A 26,255-nucleotide genomic window follows, 5' to 3' on the forward strand; every position below is an offset into this window, starting at 1 on the left:
ATCATTCACTCGTTTCTCATCTCGTCCTCACTCAACTTCGACTTCCTAAGCATCCGATACAAGATACAATAGCGAAATTAGGATCGCGCGATACGATAACACGAAGCAATACACGAACAACGCAGATTCTCCACTCATCACTCAACCCAAGTTGATCAGCTTTCAGGACAGGCGGACCGGGACTAGAGTGAGTGAGTAGTGTGAGGCGGGTGTACTTTCGGTAAGCCGAAAAACCTTCTACCTCCCTGGAAAGTCGACAAACCTGATTTTTCAGGATTGTGAATCTCCCGGGAGATTTTCATTTCGAAACGGACACTAATCTTAGTGTCCGTCGATAGGATCATGAACCGAGCTCCCGATGCAGAAGATGGTGAAAGCGATGCGTCATCTTCGACAGATGTGCAAATGCGACTCGTCCCGAACACGAAGATCGTGAGCAATCTTTCGCTCAAGTCTCCGTGAGCGCCGGAACTGACCATTTCGACTTGCAGTTTGCGACTCAGCAACAGCCACAAAGGATCACTGTAGACTCTGGGGTACCAGTCGTGCGAAAGGCAGCGCGAAAGTCGACTGGTCCAGCTCGTCTCGCCTCAGCCCCAGAACGACATTCGAGACGAAAACCGCCTCGTCGAACTTCTCCTCCCCGGTCATCGACGGAAGCACCTCTACTTGGATCTTACGTAGCTACGCCTCCATCGCAGTATCGCTTGGACGATTTGTAAGTAACTCTTAGCCGCTTAAAGCTCGTCTCTTTAGTTTTGACCAGAATTTTGCGTTCGTCCTCGATAGACCCTTTCCGTTCTCCATCGATGTTCGACTCGACTCGTTTCACGAGTTGTCTCTACCTTACCCCTGCCTCGTCACTCACCAATTCTCTCTCCCCCTCCGCCACGATTGTCAATCTTCCGCTCAAGCGACCGATTTCGCAGTCCCCTCGACAATCTCTGAATGGCTCGACGCCGAAGAAGACATTTCTTCGACCCTGGCCCGAACGACTTTCGTCCTCCTCGATTATCCACCGCTGCCGCTCGTCGAGAGCTTCGGTGCCGTTTCTCAGCGATCAGAAGTCCTCCTACGCTACAAACTCCTGTCTGTGTCGAATGATTCCCTTTTCGAGGCCACGATCCCACTATCGAAAGAACGTAGGCTAGAACGCGTCGGGGTCGTCAAGTCGAAAAGAAGATCGGATCGAGGAGGAGTCGCGATATTTTCCTACGAGGTAAAAGGCGACCAGGGAGAAGGATCGGCTCGTGAGACCACGGAGGAGGTCATCGATGAAGTGAAGAACGATCTTGAGTCGAGGCTGAAGAAATGCGAGGAGGAATGGCGTGAGGAGGTTGTCGAGAGAGAACGGGTTCGTCACGTTCTCTTCAAAGTTTGCCGTCTCGCAACACCTAATCTCTCATCGAGCCTCAATTACTTCCAGATACAACAACTTCTCACCTCTCAGATGAGCGCATTGAGAACGAGAACCGCACCGACTGGATTTAAGAAAACCGCTTCTCTCATTCCCGGTCTCGAAGGCAACCCCAAACCTCCGGTTTCCGATCTCCCTCCATTCCTACCGATTCCGAAATACGAATTCGTGCAGTATTCGACTCGAGCGGTTCCGGTCTCGGGTCAACCACTCGAAGTCTTCCCTCAGCTCGACGGGTGGGAGGATGCCGAATCCACCAATCGCTTCGTGGACGAAAAGGTAGCAGAATGTATGACGTACTCGCCCAACTCTGACGAAGACGAGGAGAAGGTCAAAGAGGAAGAAGCTTGGAACAAAGTCAATCTAGTTTCGCGCAAGACGCTCGAGGGACTGGATCCAGGTCGTGAGTATTCCCTATCCCAGACCGAGGCAAGCTCGAATCCTGTCATTTACTCGTGCCGTTGACGTTCTGAACAGACGTCCGACGAGACTTCGAGACGCTCGACGGTCTCTTCGAAAACCTGAACCTCGACCGCGAGGAACTCGCCCGACGGGTCAAGACGAACTCTGGTCGATCACAGAGATGGACCGACCCTGTCAAAGACGATCTCGTCGTATCGAGTCTGTTTCGACACTTTGAGGAACGACTGGGGATCTCTCCAGACGAGGTTCATCGAAAGTGCGTTGTTTCCGCTCAATCTTTCTCTCGTCCTTCTAGCGCACTAATGCATGCTTCGCACTACTACTGAACAGCCACCGTTTGCTTTCCGAGCAAGAAGTTATTGTCAGCGAGGAGCTGATCGACTACTGCGAGTTTTGCGGTACAATCTGCAGTATTCACGATCGTGAGTCGAGTTCATCTTTCTTCGACATACTGTAGGCAACGAAACCTGAGTTTTCATCTCATAGCTCTTTTCGCGTACAACGCTCCTCTTGCCAGCAACGATTCGAAGAAGGATTCACAAGGTGGCTGTGAAAGTTGTCAAGACGAAAAATGTCGAGCTCGCAAAGTAAGTCTCTCAGGCAAACGTCCGCGCATGTCGAGGCTTGACCCATGGAACGGCTCTCGCAGATGAAACCGAAAGCTTCCACGAAGCAGCAGGAGCGACAGCTCGAGCAACTAGTGAAAGAACTTCCCAACCTCAACCGTTGCACCGCGGCAATCGTTCTTGAACGTCCGGTCAAGGAGGTTCGTCACCTCTCGTCACCTCTCGTCACCTTTGCCATAGATCATCCTCTCACCTCCTTCGTTGACCTTTCAGATCACCTCGTCGTTTCCGGAGGTCGCAGCTCGTCCCGAGAAACCTGCCGGAAAACTTCGCTCGAGCAAATTCGACGAAGCTGACTGGATAACGCAGCAGTCTAACGGATACACTCCTTGTGATTGCGAGTCTCAATGCGATACTCAGTGCAACTGTGTCACCTCGCGCTCGTTCTGCGATCGATTTTGCGGTTGTCCTCCTCGCTGTAAGCCCGTCTTCCTAAGTCCGACTCTCCCAACTACTGACGTTATTGCCACGTGGTATCGAAGGTCTCAATCGGTTCAAGGGCTGCGACTGTCATGCCAGCGCTGAAACTCTTGGAAACGCCTATCCCGGTTGCTGCATGCTCAAACTCGAGAACGACTGTCCCTGTAGGGAACTCGGTCGAGCTTGCGACCCACGACTCTGTTCACCTTGCGACAGTGAGTCCCAGCGTCTAGCTCGATGACTCTCATCGGAATTCTGACACTTTCGAATCGAACAGCTTGCCTCAATATGCAAATACAACGAGTCGAACCCAAAGCAACGATCTTCACCCTATCGAGCGTACCGAACGGAGGTTACGGGTACGGGTTCGTATCGTCATCTCCCTCAGAAAAGAAGCTGATGGAGTTGGCGATCGTTTCATTCTCAGTCTCGTTGCTCTCGAGAACATTCGACCTGGTCAATTCGTCGGTTGTTACGCAGGCGAGTCGTTCACTACCGAGACGAACTCGTGGGACTCGAATGGGTACGGCGCTTGGAAAGCGTGAGTCCAAGACGAAACCTTCCTGTCGACGGATCGCTGACGGGGTTTGTCTTCGCCTTTTGCAGTTCGTGGTCTGAACGAGCTCGAATCGTCAGTGTCTCCTCATCTGTCATAACCCTTCCCGTGTGTGCCACTCACGACATTGTCGATCCTAGAGCTTCTGGTTCAACCTCGATCAGGAGCACTCGGTCGATTCGCAAGAAATCGGCAATCTGTTGAGGTTCATCAATCACCGTCGCAAGCCGATGGACAATTGCGGTGCGAGTGGTAAGCTCGAGCTTTGTCGTACACGGTAGAAACGAGTCATTGCGCTAATTATCGCTGACCTTTCACCTCTCAGTGACTTACGTCGACGGAACTCATCAAATCGCTCTCGCCGCTACGGAAAACCTCGGACCTGGTACTGAGCTATTCTTGGATTACGGCAAGGAGTACATGGGCGCGTTTTAACAAGGAGGACCTTGAACAAGCGTTCCCAACCGAACTTTAGTCACATTCCCTTCGGCTCGGTACCGGTTAGCTGCTCTGCTCAGCCGTTTACTAGCAACTTCAGCCTCTCCTACACGTGATACGCTTGTGACAGGCGTAAACTTGCCATCTCCGCTCGCTTTCGAGAACGGACAGCCGGTCAAAATCGCAACTTTCTTCTTCGACTCTTCTTCATTCTACCAGGGGTACCACTGATGCCTTACTACTGGCTCACTCCCTCGAAGACAGCTGAGGATACAGGAGTCGAACACTATGACTCACCTCGGAGTCGATCTCGCTCGCAATCAGCAACCTCGAATGTACAAGACTCCCCAGGAGAAGGCTAATTCGCACCATCACCACCGCCGTCTCCATCGGTTCGCTTCCTTCTTCGCCCAGATTATATGTCCCCTGGGTCCCCTCTTCGCCCTCCCGTCGTTGACGGAAAAGTGGATGGTCAAGAAAAGCTCGGAGGGACTGATCGTCGCAGTCAAATCGGACCCGCCTTTGATCATTGCAGCAGGAGCAGTGACACTCGCACTATCGTGTCTGTCGAACCTTACCATCCTGTTCCGTTTGATCGATACTCACTGTGTAAGCTCGAACATCTTTTTCTCTCTTCATTCCGTTGCCTTCGCCTCTTTACTCTCGAACTGATCACCAACCTCTTCACCCTATCGTTGATAGCGCGTCTTCACCTTTGCGACAATCGCTCTTCTGATCTCGCACGTCATCCTCAGTCTCGTTTCTTGCCTCATCTTCGGTATCACGAATTCAGGAGGCGAGAACTTCATTCTATCGACCGCGTTCTACTTGACGGTCGCATCGGCCGCCGTCGCACTGGCAGTCGCACTCGCACTGATCGCAGACGGTTACCAGACTGAGTGGTACAAATCGAATGGAACGGGAATCTCCTCGGCGCAATGCAGCTTGGTCATCTCCTTCGATCTGTTTGTTACGTGGTTGATCGTCGGAACTTGCGCTTTCCGGTACGTCTCGAGTCGTTCGTTCCGGCTTTTCGTTTGTTCGCGACGCTGAATCCCTTTCCTCGCAGGTACCTTCTCGAAAACGTCAACTTCCTCGATGCTCTGTACTTCTCGGTACAGTGTCTCGTCACGACTGGATTCGGAGACATCGTACCAACCTCGACTGCCGCTCGAATCATCATGATCCTCTACTTCATTCCGGGAATTTTATCGTTCGCGATCCTCGTCTGCTTCACCAGGTACGCTCTTCTCCTTCCGTGACCCTCAACTCCTTTTCTGACTCGACGTCGGTCTCCTGCGATAGGGGAGTCGTTCTCGAAGCTCTTCAAGACAGGTTCAAAGAGAAAGAGCGCAGTATCTTGAAATCACTCAAACGTAGGAAGGCAGGAGAGCAACCAAGAACTCGGGACGAGAAACTCGTCGCATCGACCTATGAGGATGCCATCGTCAAGCTTCAGAAGGAACGGAATCGTGACTTTCGGTCTCAAGTGAGCTACTCCTTTCAGCTTTTCTCTCCATCAAGGCGATTACCTGATCGCTTTGCCATGCTGTAGCTACTCGTATCACTTCTTCTCGTGATCGTGTTCTGGCTACTCAGTGCACTGGTCTACTCGAAGCTCGAAGGATGGTCGTATTTCGTTGCTTTCTACTGTAAGTCTACCCGTGACCTTGTATACGAACAAGCCGGCAACTGCTGATCGATCATTCGCGTAGTCTTCTTCATCGCTAGTTCGACCATCGGTCTCGGAGATTATACGCCAAAAACGGAAGGGGGCAGAGCGTTCTTCTGTGTCTTTGCTTTACTCGGTACTGGCGTTCTGACTGTCTTCTTCTCGAGTGAGTCCCTCCTCTGTGGTCTGAGCAGTCTGTCCCGTCCCGTAGAGCCTTCTCTGAGGTCACGAGGGATCCAAGCTGACGAGTTGACTCCCGCTCGATAGTTCTCGCCGACGGATACTCTTCTACTTTCAGTAAGGTGGAAGTCCCCTGTTGAGCTACAGTGTACTGACGTCGTTGATGTCACACAGAGGAAACTTTCCAGCGAAACGTCCTCGCGAAACTGATCAAATCGCTCAAGGCGAAGAAAGCTGAGCACCTCGATAACGACGCTGAACCGAATCCGACCATTTCGACTCTCGCTCACATCATTCACTACCGTCAAGAAGACGAGGCCACTGCTGAAACGAACGAAAAGCAAGAGCAATCGAATCCACCCGTCGATGAACGAGTCGAACTCCTTCGACTTCTAGGGGAACTCCAACTCGAGCTCAATCACCTCGTGCTCACTGGTGGAGACGGAGACTCAAAGGAGGTAACTCGCTCGGTCCGCGAGGTGATGAAGGCAAACAAATTCAAGCGGAGAAACAGAGAGGCAGTCGAGTGCGACGCGGCTATGAAGCAGTTCCTCTGTGAGTCTTTCGGTTAACGATACCTAATCGTGACGTTCTGGCTGACGCCCGAGTCGCACGCTACAGACCTGAGGAACTTGCAATCGAAATTCGCACAGGTCGAGAACATCGCGAAACAACTTTGTGAAGAGGTCAACCCACCACCTGGCATCGAACGTTGGTCAGGTAGCTCTCGAACCATGTCGTATTCGTCATCGAGCGAATCTACGATTGCCGACGGAGAAGTCCGCTCAAGAACAAAGAGTGTCTCTTCTGAATCGAACGGGCTCGAAGAAGGTGACAAGGTCAGGAGATGAGTATCATAGAGTAGTGTACAGTAAGAGGATCCTATTGTTGTATTCTTATCTCATGTATCGGGAACCCAAATCTTGCCGAAACAATCTTTCATGTCTTTCGCAAACTGTTCTGGCTGCTCCATGCTCGGGAAGTGACCTCCCTGGTAATCGAGACGCAGAATCAGTCGTCAGTGAGCGAGGAAGACGGAGAAACGAACGAGAGGGAAGTGACTCACCTTGTCGTTGTAGCGGTAGAATTGACAATTTCCATTCACTCCCACCCACGCTTCAGGCGTACAAGATATCTCTTGTTTGAACGCGGAGTAACCGAATGGCTTGTGTAGGTAGTTGGCTTGGTCGTTGTGAATAAACGAGACTCCCGAGAAGAGCAGTTCTGCGACAAGCGTTGAACGGTTAGCGCACGGAGTATGGCGGAAGAGAGGAGATTCTCACCATGATAGGCGTAGATAGAGGAAGGGAAGCTGTCACGAAGCCACCAGAATGTTGCAATCGCGAGAATTTCGTCGACCGAGGGGGTCTCGTCCGTCCAATCTCTGTACTTCTCAGCAACTATATACGAGAAGACAAGCGTCAGAGCCGAAGACTGCTGATTGCTGTCGCGAGGGGGACTCACGCCACGCAAGGAGAGAAATCGGGGAGGAGCCGACGGTAAAACCTGAAACCCGAGGCAGGATCAGTTTAGGTCAAGGTCAACGAAGCTGAAGGAGATCTAATCTGCCATACCGATAGTTCCAGGACGAGTCCCGTGAGCGAGAGCATAAGCTCGACCCGTCTTTTGGAACTCTTCGGAGCGGTTGAGCGAGCGTTGTTCGTGAGGCTTGACTTGTTTCTTGAGGGATCCGTCCTCCGGTTCGACGGCAGGTAGATAGTTGAGGTGAATGCACTTGACAGATTCGTACTTGAGCGCCATCTTTCTCGCGAGTAAACTACCGATATCCCCTCCCTTCGATTTCGCAAAGGACGAGTCAACGCGGGTATCGGGCGAAGAGGATCAGAGAGGAGTTTACCTGAATTGCGTATCCATTCTCGAAGCCTAGGGAGCACATGAGCGAGTGCATGATCGAGGCAACGTCGTCTGTACCGAATCCTCTGTCGAGAGGAGGAGGGCTTGACCAGCCGTAACCTGGCTCCATTGGCGCGATAAGATGAAAGGAGGGACTTGAGCTTTCACGGAGCAGTTTGATTGCGTCGATGAATTCGAATGCGCTTCCTCTGGGAGCAACGAACGAGCATCAATCGCGAAACTGAACGAAACGTGAAAACTTGGAAACTTACGGCCATCCATGTAGCAGCAAGAGCGGGATCGCATTGGGATCTTTCGACTCTTCGTAGATGAAGTGGATCTTCGCGGGAGAGGGGAAACAACTCGAAGGTTCAGCGATTCGAAGTATTCTTGCGAAACGCTCGAAATGGACACGATCGGACTCACCTTGAAATTCGTTCCTCCATCTTCGACATCAGCATAGTAGTGATGCACGCTGTTGATCTGCTCCTCCTTCTTCTTCCTAGCAAGCAACAACCGGAGACGTCGACGACGTCAGCCAACATCGAACTTCTCCCCCGCAGTCTCTGGACGACGTACCAATCGAAGCCATTCTTCCATCGGGCGAGTGCCGTCTCCATAAAGTCGTAGGTGATGCCATAGCGCTCTTGATTGCTTGCGAAAGTTCGAGTGGGGAGCCGAGAGTGCTGGAGAGTTTGTCGAAGCCCATCGAGTTCAGAGTCGGTGAAAACAGGCCGGAATTGTTCAATATCGATCGTACGCTGAGGTGACATCGCTGAGAGGCGATGGTGAAGGAGTGAGTGGAAAGAAACGAAAGATTTCTCTCCCGAGCTCCGAATCTCGTACATCGCAAATCGACTTGAATTAAATATCAGGGGAGGGAAGGAAGACCACGACTACACAACAATGCAAATGCATGCTAGGGCTATAAAACAATAGGGTAAAAACAGAACGAAGAGAATCATTTATTCCCTCTCGGAACCACTCTGCGAAGCGACAACAAGCGGGTCAGATCAGTCAAAGCGAGACTAGACGGACAAAGAGTGGAAGAGCTCACATGAGACGAATCACTATCGACCCCGACCATAGCGAAAGCTCTCGCTTCCGAAGTAGTTTGTCGTTCAGCACTTCTTTCGAGAGCTCTCCTCATCGTATCTTGACTCCTCGCGCGACTTTGACCTCGAGCTTTTGGTCGAGGATCTCGGAATCGATCGGTCCCGTCGTCTTGAATGTCGACCGAGATGCTCGACGAAGTCGAAGAAGTTTCGGAATCTCGAGGAGGAGGAGCTGATGCGAATGCTGGCGTGAGAGTCGGGGTTGACGGTTCCGAGTGAGTGTTGCTGAAGAGAGGGAGGGGAGGGATAGCAGCGATAGGATCGGTAGGAGCAACCAAGGGAGAAGAGGCATTCGTCGTGTTCGATTCGGAAATATCATCGATGTCGTATTCTTCCTCCTGTTCTTCCTCTCCCGAATCATCCTCGTCACAATCATCGTCGGCGACAGAGGTCGAACAGTCGTCTTCCTCGTCGAGGGTACCGTTTCGAGGTGCAGCGAATCGAGAGTGCTTTTGAACCGTCTCGGAATTCGCCGACTGTTTCGCCTTCGAAGGCGATGTAGCTGGATCTGATGAGCTTTTTGATCCTTTTCGACCTTCCTCCTGTGCGCGAGTCGACACTCTATCAGCGAGGGGATCGCGATGAAAGAATCGATCTAACTCACGAGAATGACAAAACTCTTTTGCCTTTGACGTTCGTTCCACTTGAGCGTTCTTTGAATCGATCCGAACCAGTCGGTAGATTGTTTGTCGGCACAAACTGTCGGGAACGGGTAAGGAGACGCCGTGACTTTGATGTGATCTCCCTCTAATGAAGGTATCGAGTCAGCGAATTGCACTTCGTCAGCAAGAGGGAGACAGGAAAGAAGACTCACGACGAAGTTCGACCCTACCTCTTCCGTCAAAGGAAGCCCAGGCGGTACTCCTCGAGTTGTAGGGAACGCAGATTCGTAATTCCATGCTGTCGGGTAGGAGCATCGGTCGGAAAGAGAGCGTGTGAGGGCAGATCGGCGTGATGAGAATGGCGGGAATTTCGGGATGAACGAGCGATCCACCGGCAGAGAGCTATATATAGAGATGTGTGAGTCGTGATGGAGATGAGAGAGAGAGACATGGAGCTACTCACCGAGTATGCAGTCGATCCAGTAGGGGTAGAAACGGTCAAGCCATCTGCTTGAACGGTTGTCATGTGATGCTCGTCACCTATACGGAGCGAGAATGGCCATCAGACGAGCTCGAGACAACGACTGGGAGGGAAAGGGCGAGAAAAACTCACCAAAGAGTTCGAGCTGAGAAACGTAGGGACTTGGACCTCGGTCGACGACTAGATCGTTCAACACCTCGAAGCTTTCGACTGCTCTCGTTGAGAAACATTTGATTTCCTTATCCTTGCCAGTTCCACTCCCTTCCCTCTTCCCAGGAGGTTTCCCACTCTCTATCGCATCCCAACCTTCTCTCGTCAAGCTCTCCATGAAGATTCCTCCAGTTTTCCCACTCTTGACCGCTCGACGCGCGCACGCAGGATCTCCATCCGTCACTGCTCGGTAAACGGTACACGTGAATCGCATTCGAAGATTGACTCTGATTCCGTCTTTGATAGCATTGTCGAGAACTGAACGGAAGTTTGAATAGTCGAAGTTCGTGAGGAATCCAAGTGAACCGAGTGCGAAGGGAATGACCGGGGGAACGATTTGTTGGAATAACCACGAAGTATAGAGAACAGTGCCGTCTCCTCCGAGCTAGTTCATGTACCGTGTCAGTTGATCGTCACAAGCTGGAAGGTCTCTCGATAGACTTACCGTGATGACGAAATCGAATAGGTGAGGACTCTTTCGGCACATGTCGTTCGTCCAATACCTCAGTTGACCCTCTTGAGCTTGATCTCCCTTTCTCGCCGGATGAGCTTCACTTCGATCACTCGCTCCACTCGTGCTCGAGATCGAGTTGTTGCGTTTCAAGAGCGCTTCGTTGAGATTCGTCATCGAGAGGGGAGTGATGCCGTTCGTTCCTGGAGTCGAGGTACCGGTAGGTCCACTCGAACGACGAGGGTGGAACGAGTGACCACCGAAATCAGTCGCGAGGGAAGCTGAAGAGGACGTGCGAGAGTAGCGACGTTGAGACGGGAAAGGTTTGAATAGATCCGGGTGTTCACGTTCGATTCCCGCCGCGTCGAATCGTTTCGATTTCTTCAATTGAGAATCGACGTAGCTGTATGAGAAGATATGGTCGTGAGTTTCTTGCGATAGCACGACATATACAGAAGAGGAGCAACTCACACAATCAATCCGCGATCTTTGCCGTTTCGAGGAGTTTGCATCAACCACATTGCGAGTTCTCGAGTCAAACGCGTGAGCTGATTATCTCGAGCTTTCGTGACGATCATCACCGACTGGACATGAGTAATGACTCGAGCGCGGCCTATCAATCGAATCGTATGTCAGCTTTGCTCGAAAACGAATGGTGAAAGAGGGAGGACTTGCCGAGTTGCTTGCTCATTTCCCTCACGCTGACTGCAGTCTCTGCGAGTTGCCTCGTCAAATTCCCTCTCTCCTCGTCTTCATCGTCTCTCAACTCCGTATCGCTGTAACACGCTTCGTCGTTGCTGTCCAACAATACTTCCCCCGACGTTGAAGACGCATCTCGTACCCGACGCGATTCAATGCCCTCCGGCCTCAATTCTTCATCTGTAACCTTGCAAACGCCTGCACTTTGTTTCTTCGCGGCGAAATCTTTCGTATTTTCCGACGATTTCGAACGAGTCTTCTTTCCCGGATAGACGGTCGTCGACTGAGGGTTCGGTTTGGCGAGCGAACTGTCGAGATGAGAATGAATGAAACAGGGAGAGGAGAGGGATTGAGAGTACGAGGTAGTCGCGGTTGCTCGAAGTTCAGAAGTCGAACCATGAACGCGAGGGGGAGGAGTCGACACATGGGGACGAGGAGGGACCGCTATCGGATGCGAGGATGAAGTGGAGCGATGAGGACCGGAAGAGGATGCGAGTGGAGTCGCGATGCTGACGGAAGAAGGGGAGGAGGTCGAAGGAACTGCGAGAGAGCGATGAGTTTGGGCTCGACTCGGACTGACGAGGGTCGGAGGAGGAGAACTCGAGAGATTTGGTACGTGAATAGGAGGTAGGTTCGAGTTACTGGCGCGAGGGGTAGTTCTAGTGACGAAACCGGATCGAGTGGGAGAAGAGGGAGAATTCGAGGTGGGAGTTCCAGGGGAAGCTGGTCTGCCTGAGCCTCCTGACAATGGAGACCTAAATCTGTGGATCTCATGGGGGTTCGCCATCCTGCTCTCTTGCTCCGCCTGTCAGTGTAGTCCGATCCGGAGAAGCCGAAGTTGATGAAGGTTGAATCGGATTAAAGGTGGGCGTTTCGGCTCGTGTTGGTTCCTGCTACACTTTCTAAGTCTTCTCTTGTGTAAGGTGGTCAAGGTCGGCTGTTACTTGAAGAGGGAAGTTGGATTCCGAACTTGCGGAGGGAGTTGTATGCCCGAAGATCCGAAAATGACGGGGACGCCTGTCAGAATCGAGCTCTATATGATGCGCTCTATGTAGTCGCTGTGCTCGAAGGTTGAAAGAGACGCGAGAGTGAGGTGGGTAAGCAGAAGTTCGAGTTCGGCAAAAGTTGCGTCCGCGGTACGAAAAACATTGACAATGCTGAAGCAGTTTTGGGTACGATATGGGCGTCGAGAGAGTGTTTCTTCGCAAGTGACGAGGTCGACTCGAAGTTCCGAGCCGAACGTCGAAAAAAGATGGCCCAAACGTTTCGCAACGAGAGAATCGTCGGCGAGTGTGGACTCGTCCTTCGCGGGAGGGAAGTGCGATGTCTCTTCGTGGGCAACCTCTGCCTCAGGGAGGGCGATCAGGCTGGGCGCCAGCGAAATCGCCCTCCTGTGTCGCAAGGAGAAGTTCAAGAGGAAAGAAGCTCGCGAAGACCAGCAGGTCCTATGCTCTACTCACCTGTCGGTGGGCGGCTTTACGGCTTTACGACGTTTCATATCGGACGTAGCGTTAGTTGCAAGGCCGGTCTGCAATGAATCAGCGGAAACGGAAGACAAGGAGTGCCAAAGCTTTGTCGGGCTCTTCCGCTCGCTTTGGTGGGTCTCTGTAGAGTTGCGAGCTGCTCTCCCTCCCTCGAACCATCACCTCCACCTACACGTGGGCCGTACCAGGTAAAATTGCCCTGCTCGCTCTCGCAACGGTTAAGCTGCTCACGAAAAGCGGAAGAGCTGGAAGAAACCCGCGACGATTTCCAGGGTCAAGGTCCCCACACTGTGCGCTCTCGGTCCTATTCTCGAGAAACAGCGAGCTTGTCGACTCTCTGAAGCGATTGACCTTGTGAAGCTAGGTTTGGCGACGTGTGACCGAAACCTGAAAGTCAACAATTCGCTTCCGTTACTTCGTTACGAGCTCGCGCTGATTCGACGTGGGCAGTCTGGTACCCGCGTGTACATGCGAACGAGAGCGTACACCTCCTAAGATGGAGCGAGCAAAAAGACAGGGGCACGACAAGCGTGCGAGTCCAGAGAGAGACAGCCAAAAAGTGAAGTCACTCGTTGAGCCTCCGGCGGGGCTCGAACCCGCAACGTCCAGATTTCAACTGTTCGTAAAAGTCTGGCACTCTTCCAATTGAGTTACGGAGGCAACTCGATGTGAGCAGCGACATAACTTGCAAATAGATAGTCAGTCTGCAAAAAGTGAGCAATTCGAGAAACTTTGCCGATCCGTCTCTCTTCCTCCTGCCATACACTCATCACCGCCTGAGCAGCATATCGAAGACTATGGACAACATCCTCGAACCCCCACACGAAATCTCGCCTAAGTCCGGCCTCTGCCCGCCTTCGTCTCTACTGAATTCTCCTCGACCTCTATCGCCTCTGCCCTCAACGCCAGAGCTTCGTCGCTGCTCTGAGACTGATCATGAGGCGATTCTCTCGGGTCTGGATGACTCGGAATGGGAAACAAGCGACGAGGAAGAGACGCTCGAGTTGGAAATCGAATCAACAGGATCAAAGGTCGACCAGCCCTTGAGGGATAAGGATGACTTGTTGAGCTTTGGGACTGATCTGGACCTCGGGGAGGAACCCAGCGACGACTCGATTCCTGCAGGTCTTCGTCGACCTCTCGCTCCTCCGTTTGATCCCATCTCGGCACTTCGCTCCTCCGGTGACCCATCGTTCGAAGAATACGTAACGCCTACCACTACCACGAGGAAGCGCTCCGACGTAAGCGAAACGGCGCCGGTGCCGCGAACTCCTTCTCCTCCTCTCGATTCTGATTCTGATTCTGGCGACGACGACCCTCTCTTTCCCTCGTCTCCGACTGCTCGTCTATCTCGCACTACACCCACGGCTCTCGTCGCGCAACAGCTTTGGCACGACTATGATGACCCAGTGTCTCGAACGAACCCACCTCCCTTCGAAGAACCTTTCCTGCCTCGCACCTCTTCCCTCGACTCTGACAACTGCTCGCTTGGCAAATCCGAGTCAGATACTCTTAGCCTTACCGAATCACTGCCACAGGGTGTCGGCACGGAGAAGAATCCGACCCAGGAGGAAATGGACGCTTTCTTCGGTTTCGTCGACCCTTCATCGAAAATCTCGTCAGCGTCTCCACCTCCCGCGACTCCGTTTCGTGAATATCGACCACCGACTCCGCCAGCCTCTGCTCCCCGAAAACGTCGAAAGCTCAAGAAGTCCTCGGAAACGATCGTCCTTTCTCCCGTTGAAGGTTCTCTTCCTTCTGCATCAGCCGAGAAAAGGTTAGTTCCTCAATCACCTTTCGCTCGTACGGACTCGAGCGGCCTCACTGTATTGATCTGGTAACAGACTCGCTATCATATCTTCTCTGCAACGACTCTTGCTCGATATCCTTCGAAAACTGGCCGAAAGTGTCCGAACTCTGACCGGAACTGGCTCACTATCGACCACCGACCGACGTCCAGCTCTTTCAAGCACGACGATGATCATCTGCGTAGAATTGACAAGAAGAGGAGGGAGACCTGCTGCTGCTGGCGACGATCAAAGGTGAGGAATCTTTTCTCGTCCAACCCACTTCCGCAGCCGCACTCACTCTCTTCCTTCTCCGCTGCACAGTGAAGGAGCTGGTGTTGAGCTCGACTCTCATCCGAAGAAGCAAAGAATCGTCTACCCTCGAAAACTTGGCAAAGGAGTCGATCTTCGAATCGGAGGACGGGAACTTGGTGAGCGATGCTGACTGGATCTGTGCCGACACTCTAACCCAATCGTCGAGACTACCACAGGATGCTTCTTGCGCGTTGTCGAACTAGTTCTCGAGGGATTGATTGACGACACCATTTCGACGAAAAGGGATCTCTACTATCGAGATGTTTTCCTTTTTCGCAAGCAACAGACGGTGGACAAGGTATGTTCTCCTTCCGAACGGAATTCGTGCGACGTACTGATCACGCTTCCGCACTTTGCCTCGTTCAACAACAGATCATCGACGATCTCGCAGCGGCGCTCAAAGTCAGGCGTAGCGAGCTCAACGTTGTCGCTACTTCCAAAGGTCTCTTTGCAGGAGAGCTTGTGCTTCGAATGACAGACGGAACTACGAAATCGGGATCTGGAGAGGTACGACATTCCCCAATGCTTAGTCGAGCTGGAATAATCTTCTGACGTTCGGACGACTCGCTCGATTTTCAGGGTTCACTGATTCCTCCAGCACTTCTGATCGACCGTCTTGAGGCTTCTCAAGTCGCTTGGATCCTGGTCGTCGAGAAAGATGCGAGTACCTCTCTCCGTTCTCCGTTTCGCGAGACTGGACCCTAACCCGTTTCACTTTTGCAGGCCATATTTCACAGTCTCGCTTCAACCATTGGACATAAAGGTCTAGGGAAAGGGGTATTAATCACTGGCAAGGGCTATCCCGATGTGGCGACTCGCGAACTCGTCAAACGACTTGCAGACGATTTTCCCTCGTAGGTGGTGCTTTCGGTCAGTTGCTTCTTTCGAGGCTGACTGACTGTCGTACCTCGCCTACCAGAGTTCCAATCATGTTCCTCGTCGATGGGGATCCTCACGGCATCGAAATCATGTCGACTTTCGTCCTCGGTTCCTCCGCCATGTCTCACGATGCTTTCAACCTCGCTACCGGCGTCGAACGAGCCACCTGGATCGGTCTTCGACCCACCTCACTCACAGGAGGTTCAATCCCGAGGGATGATCTCTTGCTTTTGACTCCGAGGGACCGAAAGAAAATTCTCGCAATGATCAGAAGGGAATGGATTCCGTCTGAATGGAGGTAAGATTCTCTCTGCTTTCTCCTTATCGAGGTGAATGACGCGCTGATGAGCGTATTGATTCGGTAGACGAGAGCTCGAATGCATGCTTCACTTGAATCGAAAAGCAGAAATCGAAATCCTCTCTTCACGCAACTTTCCGCTCTCTCCTCCCGACTCTTTCGAAGAAGGTCCACTCGTACCGACCTCAACACGCGGCTCGGCCCTTGTGGCATTCGTATCAGAGGAGATCAAGAAGGTTCTGGTGGAAAAGGGAGATGAAGGTTGAAACGCTTTTTGCGACGAGTGGCGTTCCGAGAAAATTTCCTTGTCTAGCTCCCCGCTGTTGCTAGGTATTTGTTGCTACCACTCTGACCTATCTCGTGAGCGAACGAGCGAGAGAGTGTGTGAACGTGCGAGTTGATGCGATTTTTTTTCTCGGGGTCGAGAGCTCGACTTCGTGCTTGTTCAGCTTACTATTGTCAGGCCTATCGTAGGAAATACAGCGTCGAGTTTTCGCGAAGCGTAAATTTCGTTGCTTCAAATCGTCATCCCGGCGCGGGAAATATTACTTCTCTCTCTCTCTTCTCTTCACCTCACTGCTTCACGTACGTTTCGAAGACCTCATACACATCTCGAGACCCGTTGACTGATCTATCGCACCCACTCACAGTGTCAGTAGACCTCGCTCAAGCTTCCACTTTGTGGAGTTGTTCCAACTGATTCCATCGATTCATTCTCCCGCTCACAGATGTCTTCCTCGCTCGATCAACTCAAGAAATTCACCACCGTTGTCTCTGACTCCGGAGACTTCGAGTGTGAGTCGCCACTGGCTCTCGGTTCTCTGTTTCGAGTGTGCCGACGCTGACTCCTCGGACCTCGACAACAGCTATCGCCGCTTACAAGCCCCAAGACGCTACTACCAACCCTTCCCTTATCCTTGCCGCTGTCAAGGACCCCAAATACGCCAAGCTCATTGACGTAGCTGTCGAATACGCGAAGAAGAAGGGAGGGTCAGTTCAACCTCTCATCATCATTTTCCGAGGGTAACCGATTCCATCAGCTGCTGACACTGTGCTCTATTGTGTGTTCCTGTAGTGACCGTGATGCTCAAATCGAGAATACCCTCGACCGTCTCGTGAGTTTCCGTCATATCGATCAGAAATGTTCGGCATGCTCGAAAAGTTGACTGATTTTGATCGTTCTTGCATTCAATAGCTCGTTGAATTCGGAAAGGAGATCCTCGCCATCGTTCCCGGACGTGTCTCGACTGAAGTTGATGCTTCCCTCTCCTTCGACAAGGAGGGCACCAAGGCCAAGGTTCGTTTGATTCTTGTCCAACTCTCCTCTGCACGATCACGAAAGTTGACCAAGATCATTCCTACAGGCCAAGCACTTGATCGCTCTCTACAAGGAAATCGGTATCTCCAAGGACCGAATTCTCATCAAGATTGCCTCGACCTGGGAGGGTATCCAAGCCGCTCGCGAGCTCGAAGCCGAGGACGATATCCACTGCAACTTGACCCTCCTTTTCGGTTTCCAACAAGCCGTCGCTTGCGCCGAAGCCAAGGTTACCCTCATCTCTCCTTTCGTCGGTCGAATCCTCGACTGGTACAAGAAGAACAAGCCCGATGGCAAGTACGAGGGTCTCTCGGACCCCGGTGTCGTCTCGGTTTCCAAGATCTACAACTACTACAAGCAACACGGTTACAATACGATCGTCATGGGTGCTTCTTTCCGTAACGTGAGTTCTATTCTTCCATCTTTCACTCGTCTTTCGATGAGCTGATCAGGATCCTCAATCGAATGAATGATCAGGTCGGAGAGATCATCGCTCTCGCTGGTTGCGACTTCCTCACCATCTCGCCTTCCCTCCTCGACCAACTTCAAAAGTCGAACGAGGAGATGAAGCAAGTTCTCTCTCCCGAAAAGGCCAAGGCTGACGACCCCATGGAGAAGGTTTCGTTCATCGACAACGAACCCGCTTTCCGTTGGTCTCTCCTTCAAGTGAGTCTTCTCGTACTTTTCGATTTGCTCTCTTGAAATTCAGTTTCTAATCGTCTTTCTTTCTACAAACAGGACGAGATGTCGTGGGACAAGCTTCACGAGGGTATCAAGAAGTTTGCTGCCGATGCTGAAGAACTCAAGGACCTCCTCCGCGCCAAACTCGCCTAAACTCCTCCCTCTCCTTTCCCGTCTTTTTCCCTTTGCAAATAGAACCCTACCTCTGCCCCTCTTCAGCCACTTTCATTCGAGGCTAAGTCTACCTCCTTTGACACTCTATTCCTCCTGATTGATTCCCCCCTCGCCCAATACGCACCTCTACGTTCGAGTTGTTCACTGCCTCTCTTGCCTCTCGCTCTTCATCTGAAAATCAACCCAGAAACTCAAGTTGTACCCAAAGAAATCGTTGGTCTCCTTCGACAGAGCAGTCTGGAGAGTACCTCGAGCATCGTTAGCCTGGTCATTTGGGACGTTTTCTTTCGCACGCCTCGAATCGAGTAACGTCGTTGAACAGTATATCGAATTCCGCCTCCTCGTCTCGTGCCTCCGACGAGCAGCAACTTTGTAGTTCGTTACAGTGAGCACCCGTTCGCGACGGAAGCGCACGAATTCGAAAACACCGCGAATTCGCGAAACTGCTGCTCTTACACCTTCACCTCTCTCCAGTCTCTGTGATACGCCCGTTCATCGCTCAACAGCCAAGGACACGTTGAGCAACAACTGCCAGGACCAGACAACCCTGTGAAAACGACCCCGACGCAAGTTTAATTGAACCTTTGATCTCCAAAGCTTTTCTCCTCGTCCTCTTGGATCGCTTCGAGCTCAAGCAAGCAGAGGCAGTCAGACAAACGTAATAGGACTCTCCTTCTCGACTCGGTGAGCGCTCTTTCACTCGAACCCTGCTTCCATACAAACCTCGTCTTCGCTTCTGTCTTCGAAGCAAGTTCACTAATTCTTTCGCGTTGCAGGCAGACCCTTCATCGATCATCGGAACTCCCTCGATCACTCGACAACGCCGCGATTAATCTCAAGCCCTTTCCTTCGCTGAGCCGAGATGCTCTCTTCTCTCCCACCCGAACTCATACGCGATATCATTGAAGCAACCGTTCCTCACACGTATCACTCTACGACCTACAAATCGCGTCAAGCTACTCTCCGCTCCCTGTCCCTCGTATCTCGACAATTCAGAGACATCGCACAACCTCTCCTCATCGAAATCGTCCGTACCAGGACCGTCGCTCAGCTCAAACGCCTAGACGTGGCGAAGGACGAACCGTCGGGGCCCAAGGAGCTCGTCGTGAAGTGTAAAAATGCAGCGGCCAGAATTGAGGACCTGTTGGATCGATGGAAAGGCCTTCAAAGTTTCACGATCGAGTACTGGGGTTTCGAGGATTCGTTCGACCTTGGAGTCCTCGCCCAGCATTCGGGTAAGTCTTTGGATCTATCACGCTATGCGCGGGCGGCGAGCTTACATTTGTCAGTATCCGCAGATCTCCGTAACGTCGAACTCGCTAATGGTCAATTCGAATGCTCAGTTTTCAGACCTTTCCAGACGCTTCGATCTCTCACCTTTGACGACTCAGCGCTGTGTCCCGAACTCCTACGCTTGCTGGACCCGAAGGTGTTACCGTCGCTTCGATCCGTTGGAATCAAAAATATCGACAACGACGCCGAAGTCGTCGCCTTGGAAGCCGAATCCCACCTTTCCCGACTCCTTCCCCAGCTCGAAGCGATCAACATCCAACTGGACCTGTACCAACTCGCAAAGAATGGCCTCTTCGCCGGTTACTCTCCTCGCATCTTAATCGATGTTGACTATTGCATGCTCAACTCGGCCTGGCTTCAGTCTCGTCCACCTATACATCACGTTCGTATCATCAAAGTGAACGGCTGGACACCCGATGCTTCGAAGATAGTCTTGAAGTTCATCGCAGCCGCCAGAACGACAGAAACTTCGGCCCTCGAATCACTCTACCTCGATCTCTCGCTGCATCCTTCTCGAGTGGAAACGCCAGACCTGCGTCTTGAGAACGAACGAATAGTGGAGGAATGCAAGCGAGGTGGAATAGAGGTAGTATTCGAGGTCCAACCTCAAAACACGGACAAGTACATTTCGGAAGAGTTCTGGTCGAGGCAACGCAGGAGAAGGGAGAAGGAACAAAGGACGTTGAAGATTGGCGGAAAGCGGTCGTGAACAGTCATTCTGAGATGAGTCGGCGCGGGAAGTCGAAAAAAGGATTCCACGATTTCGTTCACTCTTCTTTTGTCTCTTTCTCCCTAGCCTTCTTCCTATGCGGTTTCTATCCATTCACCCTGATTGGTTTTTACCAACTTGTCATGTCAGTCTACTTGTGCCTAGCAGACAAGACGGTGCGGGCCTTCAGCTTCGCGCGAATCTTATGAGCAGAGGTCCTTGAATCGAGCTCAATGGACAGAGTACCGCGCTCTCTCGTTCCACAGCGGGACAGAGCAAAGGTGCTTCGATCAAATCCGCGAGATAGTGACTCGCGGACAAAGGAAGTCAGAGAAGACTCGGACAATGTCTCCGAAAACGACTCAGTCGCGCACGCTCTCTCGAAGGTCAACCTCATCCGGCCGATCCGACACCGACCTCGCCGTCTCCTCAGTTGCAGAGCAGAGCCCCAATTACAACCCTTTATCGAGCCGTTCTACCGGGCCAACTTCACCTTCGCTCGTTCCCCCTCTGGTCGGCGTATCTCTCATCTCATCGCCTCCCTTTCCCTCCCTCGCACCGCTTCCCGCCCCTTAGATCTACAGAACCCGATCTAGTACAAGATTCGACCTCGAGCACGCCGACAGGACGACAGCGGGAGAGCAGACTCCGACCCCCTCTCTTACATCTAATCCGCTCCCCTGTCCCTGTCTCGTAGCCTTTCAGACGTAGGACCCGAATCGAAGCGGTAGATGGTCTCACAAGCTGTGCAGGGAGCTACTCCTGGCGAGATTGGTGAGTCTCATTTCCCATCGGATTCGAACGAAGCGGGGGTAGCTTGGGGAGCAGAGATCCCGACCAAGATGATTGACTGTGCTGATCCACTCCCTATGTTGACTGATTGGCAGAGGCACTCGAACAAATGATGGATCGAATGAATCGAACTACTTCTCCTTCACCTTCGTTCACTCCTCCTCCTCGAACTTCCTCTCGCGCTTCGAGCCATACTCGACTATCGACTCACTCTTCAGCTCACTCTCTCCACTCGGCGCGATCTGGGAGTCCACGACCGTCATCCCCGCTCTCGAGTCGACCCTCGGCAGAAGTGAATCCGGATGAAGTAGAAGATGAGACGACTCCCTCGATGAGGCAAGGTGAATGGGGTAGGAGGACACTGAATCACTCTCGAGCGAGAACGACGAGCGATAATCGAGGGTTACAACAACGGAATTACGACGACGATACCAACAGTTTGAGGAGTACTCGTTCTCGACTCGACGATGACTCGTCAGCACCTTCCCCGAACTCTTTCTACGCCGCTGCATCTTCCCCAGCTACTACGACTCCATTCTTGAGATCCCCTCATACTTCTCCGCCGCCTCGACCTCGACCAGTTCCTTCCCTGAATTCGACTCCTGCGAATTCTCCCCAAGTCGGACAAAGCCCTCTTCGACTCCTCCCCCGGTCACCTCTCAATGACCGAGCTCCTCTAGACGACTTGGCGTTCCTTCGAGAAGCAGGGGCCTTCGCGGATGAAGACGAATTGTCGACTCTTCAAGAGATCAAAAGTCGAACCGAAACCGATTCCTCTTCAATCAACAGCTCGAATTCGACGAGTCTACGGAACGCTCGACTGAGGGAGGATATCGAGAGAACAGCACAGAGGATCAAAGCGAGAGGGAGTAGCGAAGATGTGAATCGAGAACCTTCAACTTCACCGATTCCTCCTGCTCCTCCGCCTGCAGCTGCTCCTCAAGTCCCCGATACAACACTGCCGACCACGACTCGGAGACCTAGTATCGGCGTTGCGTCAAACTTACCGCTCTATCCAGGTGCCCCTCTTCCTCCCGCTACTACTTCTTACGATGATTCTTTCGACGACCGTTCTCTCTACTCTCTCGCTTCCGCCGGCGCCGATTCCACAGGGACTTGGCCGGGATCGTCGAATAGTCGAGACGGACCATCGACGAGCGCGAGATCAGAGTACGCAACAGGGAAAGGAGATCGTCAACCGAGAATGCGGCAGAAGGAATCGAAGGAATGGAGTCAGGCTTGTTGGATCTGGATAAGGGACAAAGGGTCCACGAAAGATATGGGAAGTAGTAGTGGAGGAAGTAAATTCAGCAAAGCACCTTTGATCAGAGATGTAGGTCTAAAATGTCTTCTTCGCTCGTTCGAACTTGACTGATTCCTCATTGTCCCATCAGGTTCCCTCGGCCTTGAAACGTAAGAGTGGGAAACGAGAATCTGCACATCATCTGCTGTCTCCTACCGAAAGTACAATGTTCAATTTCGACGATTCCTCGAAGAGCAGCAGATCGACTTCTTCGAAGGAAAAGACGAAGGAGAAAGGGAAACCTCCGATCGGGCCAGTCGCGGGAGATAAAGATGGTACTTGGAGACGGGCAACGGGAGTCTTGCGAGACGATGGCTATTTCCGAGTGTTTGGGGAGGTGAGTTGAGGTCTCGTTTTCGGAAGTGCTCGACGTCTGAAACACCTTTCTCCTCACAGTCCGACAAGGTTATCATCCATTCGATACACCTTCCATCCTTCAACCGTACCGATGTTCGACTCACAGACCACAGTCTATTCGGTCGACCCAACTGCGTTTCAATCTCTCATCGAACCGCTTCCCCGGCCACTCCTCATTACTCCTCGTTCGCCTCCTCTTCAATGTCGGCTTCGATCTCCTCTGGGTCTCCCCGGTCTAGCCTCGAAGAAGCAGTGTACCTCTGCTTCCCTTCAGTCGTGGCGACCCAAGTTTGGCTTGCCATGGCTCATTGTTTCGCTCTACCGGAATACTACCTCGCATCGGGCGCCGCGACTCCTCGACCGATACCCCCTACTCCTTCGGCAAGACGGTCTCGGAATCCGAGTTGGCCTTCATCAGACGAAGGTGAATCGTTCGGAGGAGATGGTACGGAGGAACTCGAGAAGAGTTGTAGGATCTACAGGAAGCTTCACCTTACGATCAACGAAGGGAGAGCATTGGGAGAATCGATGACGGAAACGAATAGACCGGGAGCGAAATCGTCTTGGGATCGACCGGGAATGTCGAGGGAAGGATCGAACAACGGAGATGGAGTTAACGACCTTCAATCGCCGGGTGCTCTCGATTCTCCGAGCAAGTCGATCGCGTCGTCTTTACCGAGTTCTCGACCGAGAGGAATGGAAGGCAAGGAGGATCACTCTGGAGTGGGATGGATGTGCGAGGTTGAAATGGATGGAGAAGTCGTCGCTCGGACCGCCGTCAAACGAGGCAGCTCAGCGTTCTGGAACGATTCTTTCACTTTCTCGTAAGTCATCATCTCTGTCGAATCATTGAAGAGTCGTATTCTAACGTTCTACCTGTACACAGCGATTTGCCGCCGTTCACTTCGCCAATCACGATCCGAGTTCTTCAATCTTCGAAAAGCTCGTCTCGCTTTCATGTCCTCGGAGTCGCCACCGTCAGAATACCCGACCTACCTCGACACGAGTTGCTCGAAGATTGGTGGAGCGTCAAACCTGTCAATTCGGCAAAGATGACCGATGTCGTCGGCGAGTTGAACCTGGGGATTCGAGTCGGAGAAGAAGTTGTTCTACCGAGTAGAGAGTACGAAACGATGCTTAAAGTGAGTCTGATCTGTCACAATTCCCGAGAAGCTGATTTGAACTGACTCTTTGCGATTTTGTCAGCTTCTCACGGACGACATCGACGCTGAACTCGCAGTCGACATCGCTCAAGAATTCCCTTCGGAACTCGAAGAGCTCACTTCAATCCTTCTCCGGATCTATCAAGCGGAGAGTCTCCTCATTCCTCGAGTTCTCCGCCTCGCCGATCTCGAAATCGACAGCAACAACCGACTGAACCGAAGCACCGCGATCTTGTTTCGAGGGAACACAATCCTGACGAAATCGGTCGAGTTGTACCTGCGATTGATCGGCGCGGAGTACCTTGAGGCTTCGATCGGAGAAACGATTCGAAAGATTATCAAGGACAAAGTCGAGATTGAGATTGATCCGATGAAGCTCAAGTCCGGGTACAAGGACAAAGAGTTGCTTTCGAACGTTCATGCTCTTCATGAATGGACGACAACGCTGTGGAACTCGATTTATGACGCGAGGGAACGATGTCCTCAGTAAGTTTTCCTTTCATTCGTCCCTGCCTTTCGTGATGGTGACTCTGACGCGATCTCTCGCAGGGACCTTCGACAAATCTTCGGTCATATCCAGCGAATTGTCGTCGAGAAGTATGGAGTCGGAGAAGATCAAAAGAACACTCGATGGACTTCCGTTTCAGCTTTCATCTTCTTACGATTCTTCGTCCCCGCCGTCCTCAACCCTCGTCTCTTCCTCATCGTATCGAATCCTCCCGACTCAAAGTCCCAACGCACTCTTACCCTGATCGCGAAAACTCTTCAAGGTCTCGCGAACTTCTCCTCGTTCGGTCAGAAAGAACCTTGGATGTTACCGATGAATTCGTTCGTTCAGGACAACGGCGCGGCATTCGTCGACTTCATCGAACACGTCGCGACTCCCGTTCCAGCTGCCGCTCATCGTCAAGAATGGACCTCACCTCTCGCTTCGACTTACCTCGCTCCTTACCGACTTCGAAACTCTCTCTCGCCACTCGCGAAGGAAGGAGTTGCCCTACTTCCCCATCTCATCGATCTGCCTCGGGAACTCGGTCTGCTCGCGACCCATCTCGCTCGCTGGACCGCAGAGCAAGCGAGTAGTCACGACCGAGAGGGATCGGCTGGCGTAGCCGGAGGAAGGAGTGGAACCCCGTCGGTGACTTCGTTGAGAGGTGAAAGCTCTCAACGTTTCGTCGAGCTCGCCGAAGCGAGTGCCGAAGCTCACAATGAAGCTCGACGGAGAGGAGGAGGACTCGTTTCCGCGCTCAACTATTACGACTTTCGCCTACGACAACCAGAGCTTCGCACGAGAGCCGGAGCGGGAGGTGCAGGAGGAGGAGGAGGAGGAGGTCGAATGACGGGTCGTCCTGCTACTTCGGCCGGGAGTTACGGAGTCGGAGCGGGAAATAAAGTGAAAGGACTCAGCGGTGGTCCTTCTCCGTCTCGACCTTCGAGCACTTCGACGACTGAGGAGCTCCTTCACATTCGAAATCCATCACGGCCGAGCACCCCACCTCCTCGTTCGAGAGCGAGTACTCTCCCTCAGTCTGAAGAGTTTGAAGGTTCAGGAGGCGACACAAGCGCGAAACGACGGAGTCATCGAAGTTTCACCATCAACGGTTCTTCGCCAAATCCGAAACGTAGCGGTATCGTCTCGGGAGGAGGATTGAGGTCATTATCGTCGGAGGACTTGGCTCGTCTCGTCTCCGTTCAGACAAGACCACCCCTCGAGGCTATCGATACCGAATTGAAGCCGCCTCTGCTCGACAACGACGAAGCATTGACACCTTTGACTGCGAATGAGGCCTCTCGACCCCCCATCGTCGACGCTCCAACCCTCTTCGATTCCGACGACTTACAACCTGAATCAGATCCCGCAGTCCCATCTCCTCAAACCCCTCGAAGCAGTTCGTCCGCGGTTCCGATGAGTAAGGCGTCTTCGACACATTCTAGTTCGACTGTATCCTCGACGGGAGGCCGTTCGACACCTCGAGTTCCTCCAATCACTCGAGTCCACATCAATCAGGAGACGACGATCTCAACTACTCACGTCTCCCAACTCGGTTCAGCCTCTCCTACTATTCCTCTCGGAATGTCGGGGACCGTAGTCGCGACTCAAACCCCCGAGTTACCAACTGAAACCGAATTTTCTCCTCTTCGCTCTCCTGGCGCGATCTCCTCTCCCGTTCTCGGCTCTCGATCACCCGGAGGAGGAATCCCTGCTAGTACGAGCACGATGTCTATCAATGCCGAAGTCAGCGCACCTTTCATGGGACGAAGATCGAGTGCAGCGGGAATCGGAATCTTCGGACTCGGCAAAAGTTCAAAGTATTCTTCAGGAGGGACGGGCGGTGGTGACGACGATACGAGTAGCGGAAGTAGTGGAAGTAGAGGTGGTCTCCTATCGAGAGCAATGGGCAGGAAAGGAAGTAAAAGCTAGTAGTTGAACTTGTTTCTTTCTTTATGTCTCGATTCCCCAAATTGTTTATCTGTTTCGTAATATCTCCCCCTCTTCTCTCTTCCTATTGAAGTAACCTATATGTCGATATCAGTCTCTTGCTGCTACATGCGCGAGA

The 26,255-nt window shown here is 52.4% G+C and overlaps 8 protein-coding genes across 8 annotated transcripts; 6 read left to right on the forward strand and 2 right to left on the reverse strand.

The window, feature by feature from the left end:
• Positions 1–342: 342 nt before the first annotated feature.
• JCM6883_003695 (uncharacterized protein) lies at positions 343–3,877 on the forward strand (the record flags this gene model as incomplete). Its single annotated transcript, XM_076628666.1, has 15 exons — positions 343–432; positions 492–718; positions 790–1,354; positions 1,427–1,820; positions 1,895–2,096; positions 2,171–2,262; positions 2,327–2,427; positions 2,490–2,606; positions 2,680–2,884; positions 2,949–3,101; positions 3,164–3,245; positions 3,314–3,427; positions 3,493–3,517; positions 3,583–3,694; positions 3,768–3,877. The coding sequence occupies 15 exons, from the start codon at positions 343–345 to the stop codon at positions 3,875–3,877; spliced, it is 2,589 nt and encodes an 862-aa protein (XP_076491402.1).
• A 291-nt stretch (positions 3,878–4,168) lies between these two features.
• Positions 4,169–6,583, forward strand: JCM6883_003696 (potassium channel family protein; the record flags this gene model as incomplete). Its single annotated transcript, XM_076628667.1, has 9 exons — positions 4,169–4,489; positions 4,583–4,884; positions 4,950–5,120; positions 5,186–5,369; positions 5,436–5,532; positions 5,596–5,718; positions 5,820–5,849; positions 5,907–6,287; positions 6,354–6,583. 9 exons carry the CDS (start codon positions 4,169–4,171, stop codon positions 6,581–6,583), a joined length of 1,839 nt encoding a protein of 612 aa, XP_076491403.1.
• Positions 6,584–6,633: 50 nt separating this feature from the next.
• On the reverse strand, positions 6,634–8,359 carry JCM6883_003697 (epoxide hydrolase family protein; the record flags this gene model as incomplete). Its single annotated transcript, XM_076628668.1, has 9 exons — positions 6,634–6,723; positions 6,799–6,956; positions 7,016–7,132; positions 7,197–7,238; positions 7,307–7,526; positions 7,591–7,795; positions 7,859–7,926; positions 8,013–8,088; positions 8,166–8,359. 9 exons carry the CDS (start codon positions 8,357–8,359, stop codon positions 6,634–6,636), a joined length of 1,170 nt encoding a protein of 389 aa, XP_076491404.1.
• Positions 8,360–8,551: 192 nt separating this feature from the next.
• Positions 8,552–11,931, reverse strand: JCM6883_003698 (uncharacterized protein; the record flags this gene model as incomplete). The annotated part of the gene is made up of 9 exons (XM_076628669.1): positions 8,552–8,572; positions 8,644–9,243; positions 9,306–9,448; positions 9,516–9,705; positions 9,767–9,843; positions 9,917–10,379; positions 10,440–10,848; positions 10,917–11,058; positions 11,121–11,931. The coding sequence occupies 9 exons, from the start codon at positions 11,929–11,931 to the stop codon at positions 8,552–8,554; spliced, it is 2,856 nt and encodes a 951-aa protein (XP_076491405.1).
• Positions 11,932–13,425: 1,494 nt separating this feature from the next.
• Positions 13,426–16,173, forward strand: SPO11 (DNA topoisomerase (ATP-hydrolyzing); the record flags this gene model as incomplete). The annotated part of the gene is made up of 10 exons (XM_076628670.1): positions 13,426–13,869; positions 14,167–14,405; positions 14,473–14,670; positions 14,740–14,846; positions 14,907–15,028; positions 15,103–15,237; positions 15,310–15,390; positions 15,454–15,584; positions 15,650–15,907; positions 15,975–16,173. The coding sequence occupies 10 exons, from the start codon at positions 13,426–13,428 to the stop codon at positions 16,171–16,173; spliced, it is 1,914 nt and encodes a 637-aa protein (XP_076491406.1).
• A 462-nt stretch (positions 16,174–16,635) lies between these two features.
• Positions 16,636–18,059, forward strand: TAL1 (sedoheptulose-7-phosphate:D-glyceraldehyde-3-phosphate transaldolase TAL1; the record flags this gene model as incomplete). Its single annotated transcript, XM_076628671.1, has 7 exons — positions 16,636–16,702; positions 16,774–16,897; positions 16,983–17,022; positions 17,103–17,204; positions 17,272–17,628; positions 17,703–17,891; positions 17,964–18,059. 7 exons carry the CDS (start codon positions 16,636–16,638, stop codon positions 18,057–18,059), a joined length of 975 nt encoding a protein of 324 aa, XP_076491407.1.
• Positions 18,060–18,942: 883 nt separating this feature from the next.
• On the forward strand, positions 18,943–20,082 carry JCM6883_003701 (uncharacterized protein; the record flags this gene model as incomplete). Its single annotated transcript, XM_076628672.1, has 2 exons — positions 18,943–19,315; positions 19,379–20,082. The coding sequence occupies 2 exons, from the start codon at positions 18,943–18,945 to the stop codon at positions 20,080–20,082; spliced, it is 1,077 nt and encodes a 358-aa protein (XP_076491408.1).
• Positions 20,083–20,983: 901 nt separating this feature from the next.
• JCM6883_003702 (uncharacterized protein) lies at positions 20,984–26,119 on the forward strand (the record flags this gene model as incomplete). The annotated part of the gene is made up of 6 exons (XM_076628673.1): positions 20,984–22,207; positions 22,269–22,514; positions 22,574–23,358; positions 23,421–23,676; positions 23,741–24,183; positions 24,247–26,119. The coding sequence occupies 6 exons, from the start codon at positions 20,984–20,986 to the stop codon at positions 26,117–26,119; spliced, it is 4,827 nt and encodes a 1,608-aa protein (XP_076491409.1).
• Between the last annotated feature and the right edge of the window lie 136 nt (positions 26,120–26,255).

Source organism: Sporobolomyces salmoneus (genome assembly GCF_050403485.1).
Source record: "Sporobolomyces salmoneus JCM6883 DNA, S_salmoneus_JCM6883_v1_ctg2, whole genome shotgun sequence".
NCBI classification, from domain to species: Eukaryota; Fungi; Basidiomycota; class Microbotryomycetes; order Sporidiobolales; family Sporidiobolaceae; genus Sporobolomyces; species Sporobolomyces salmoneus.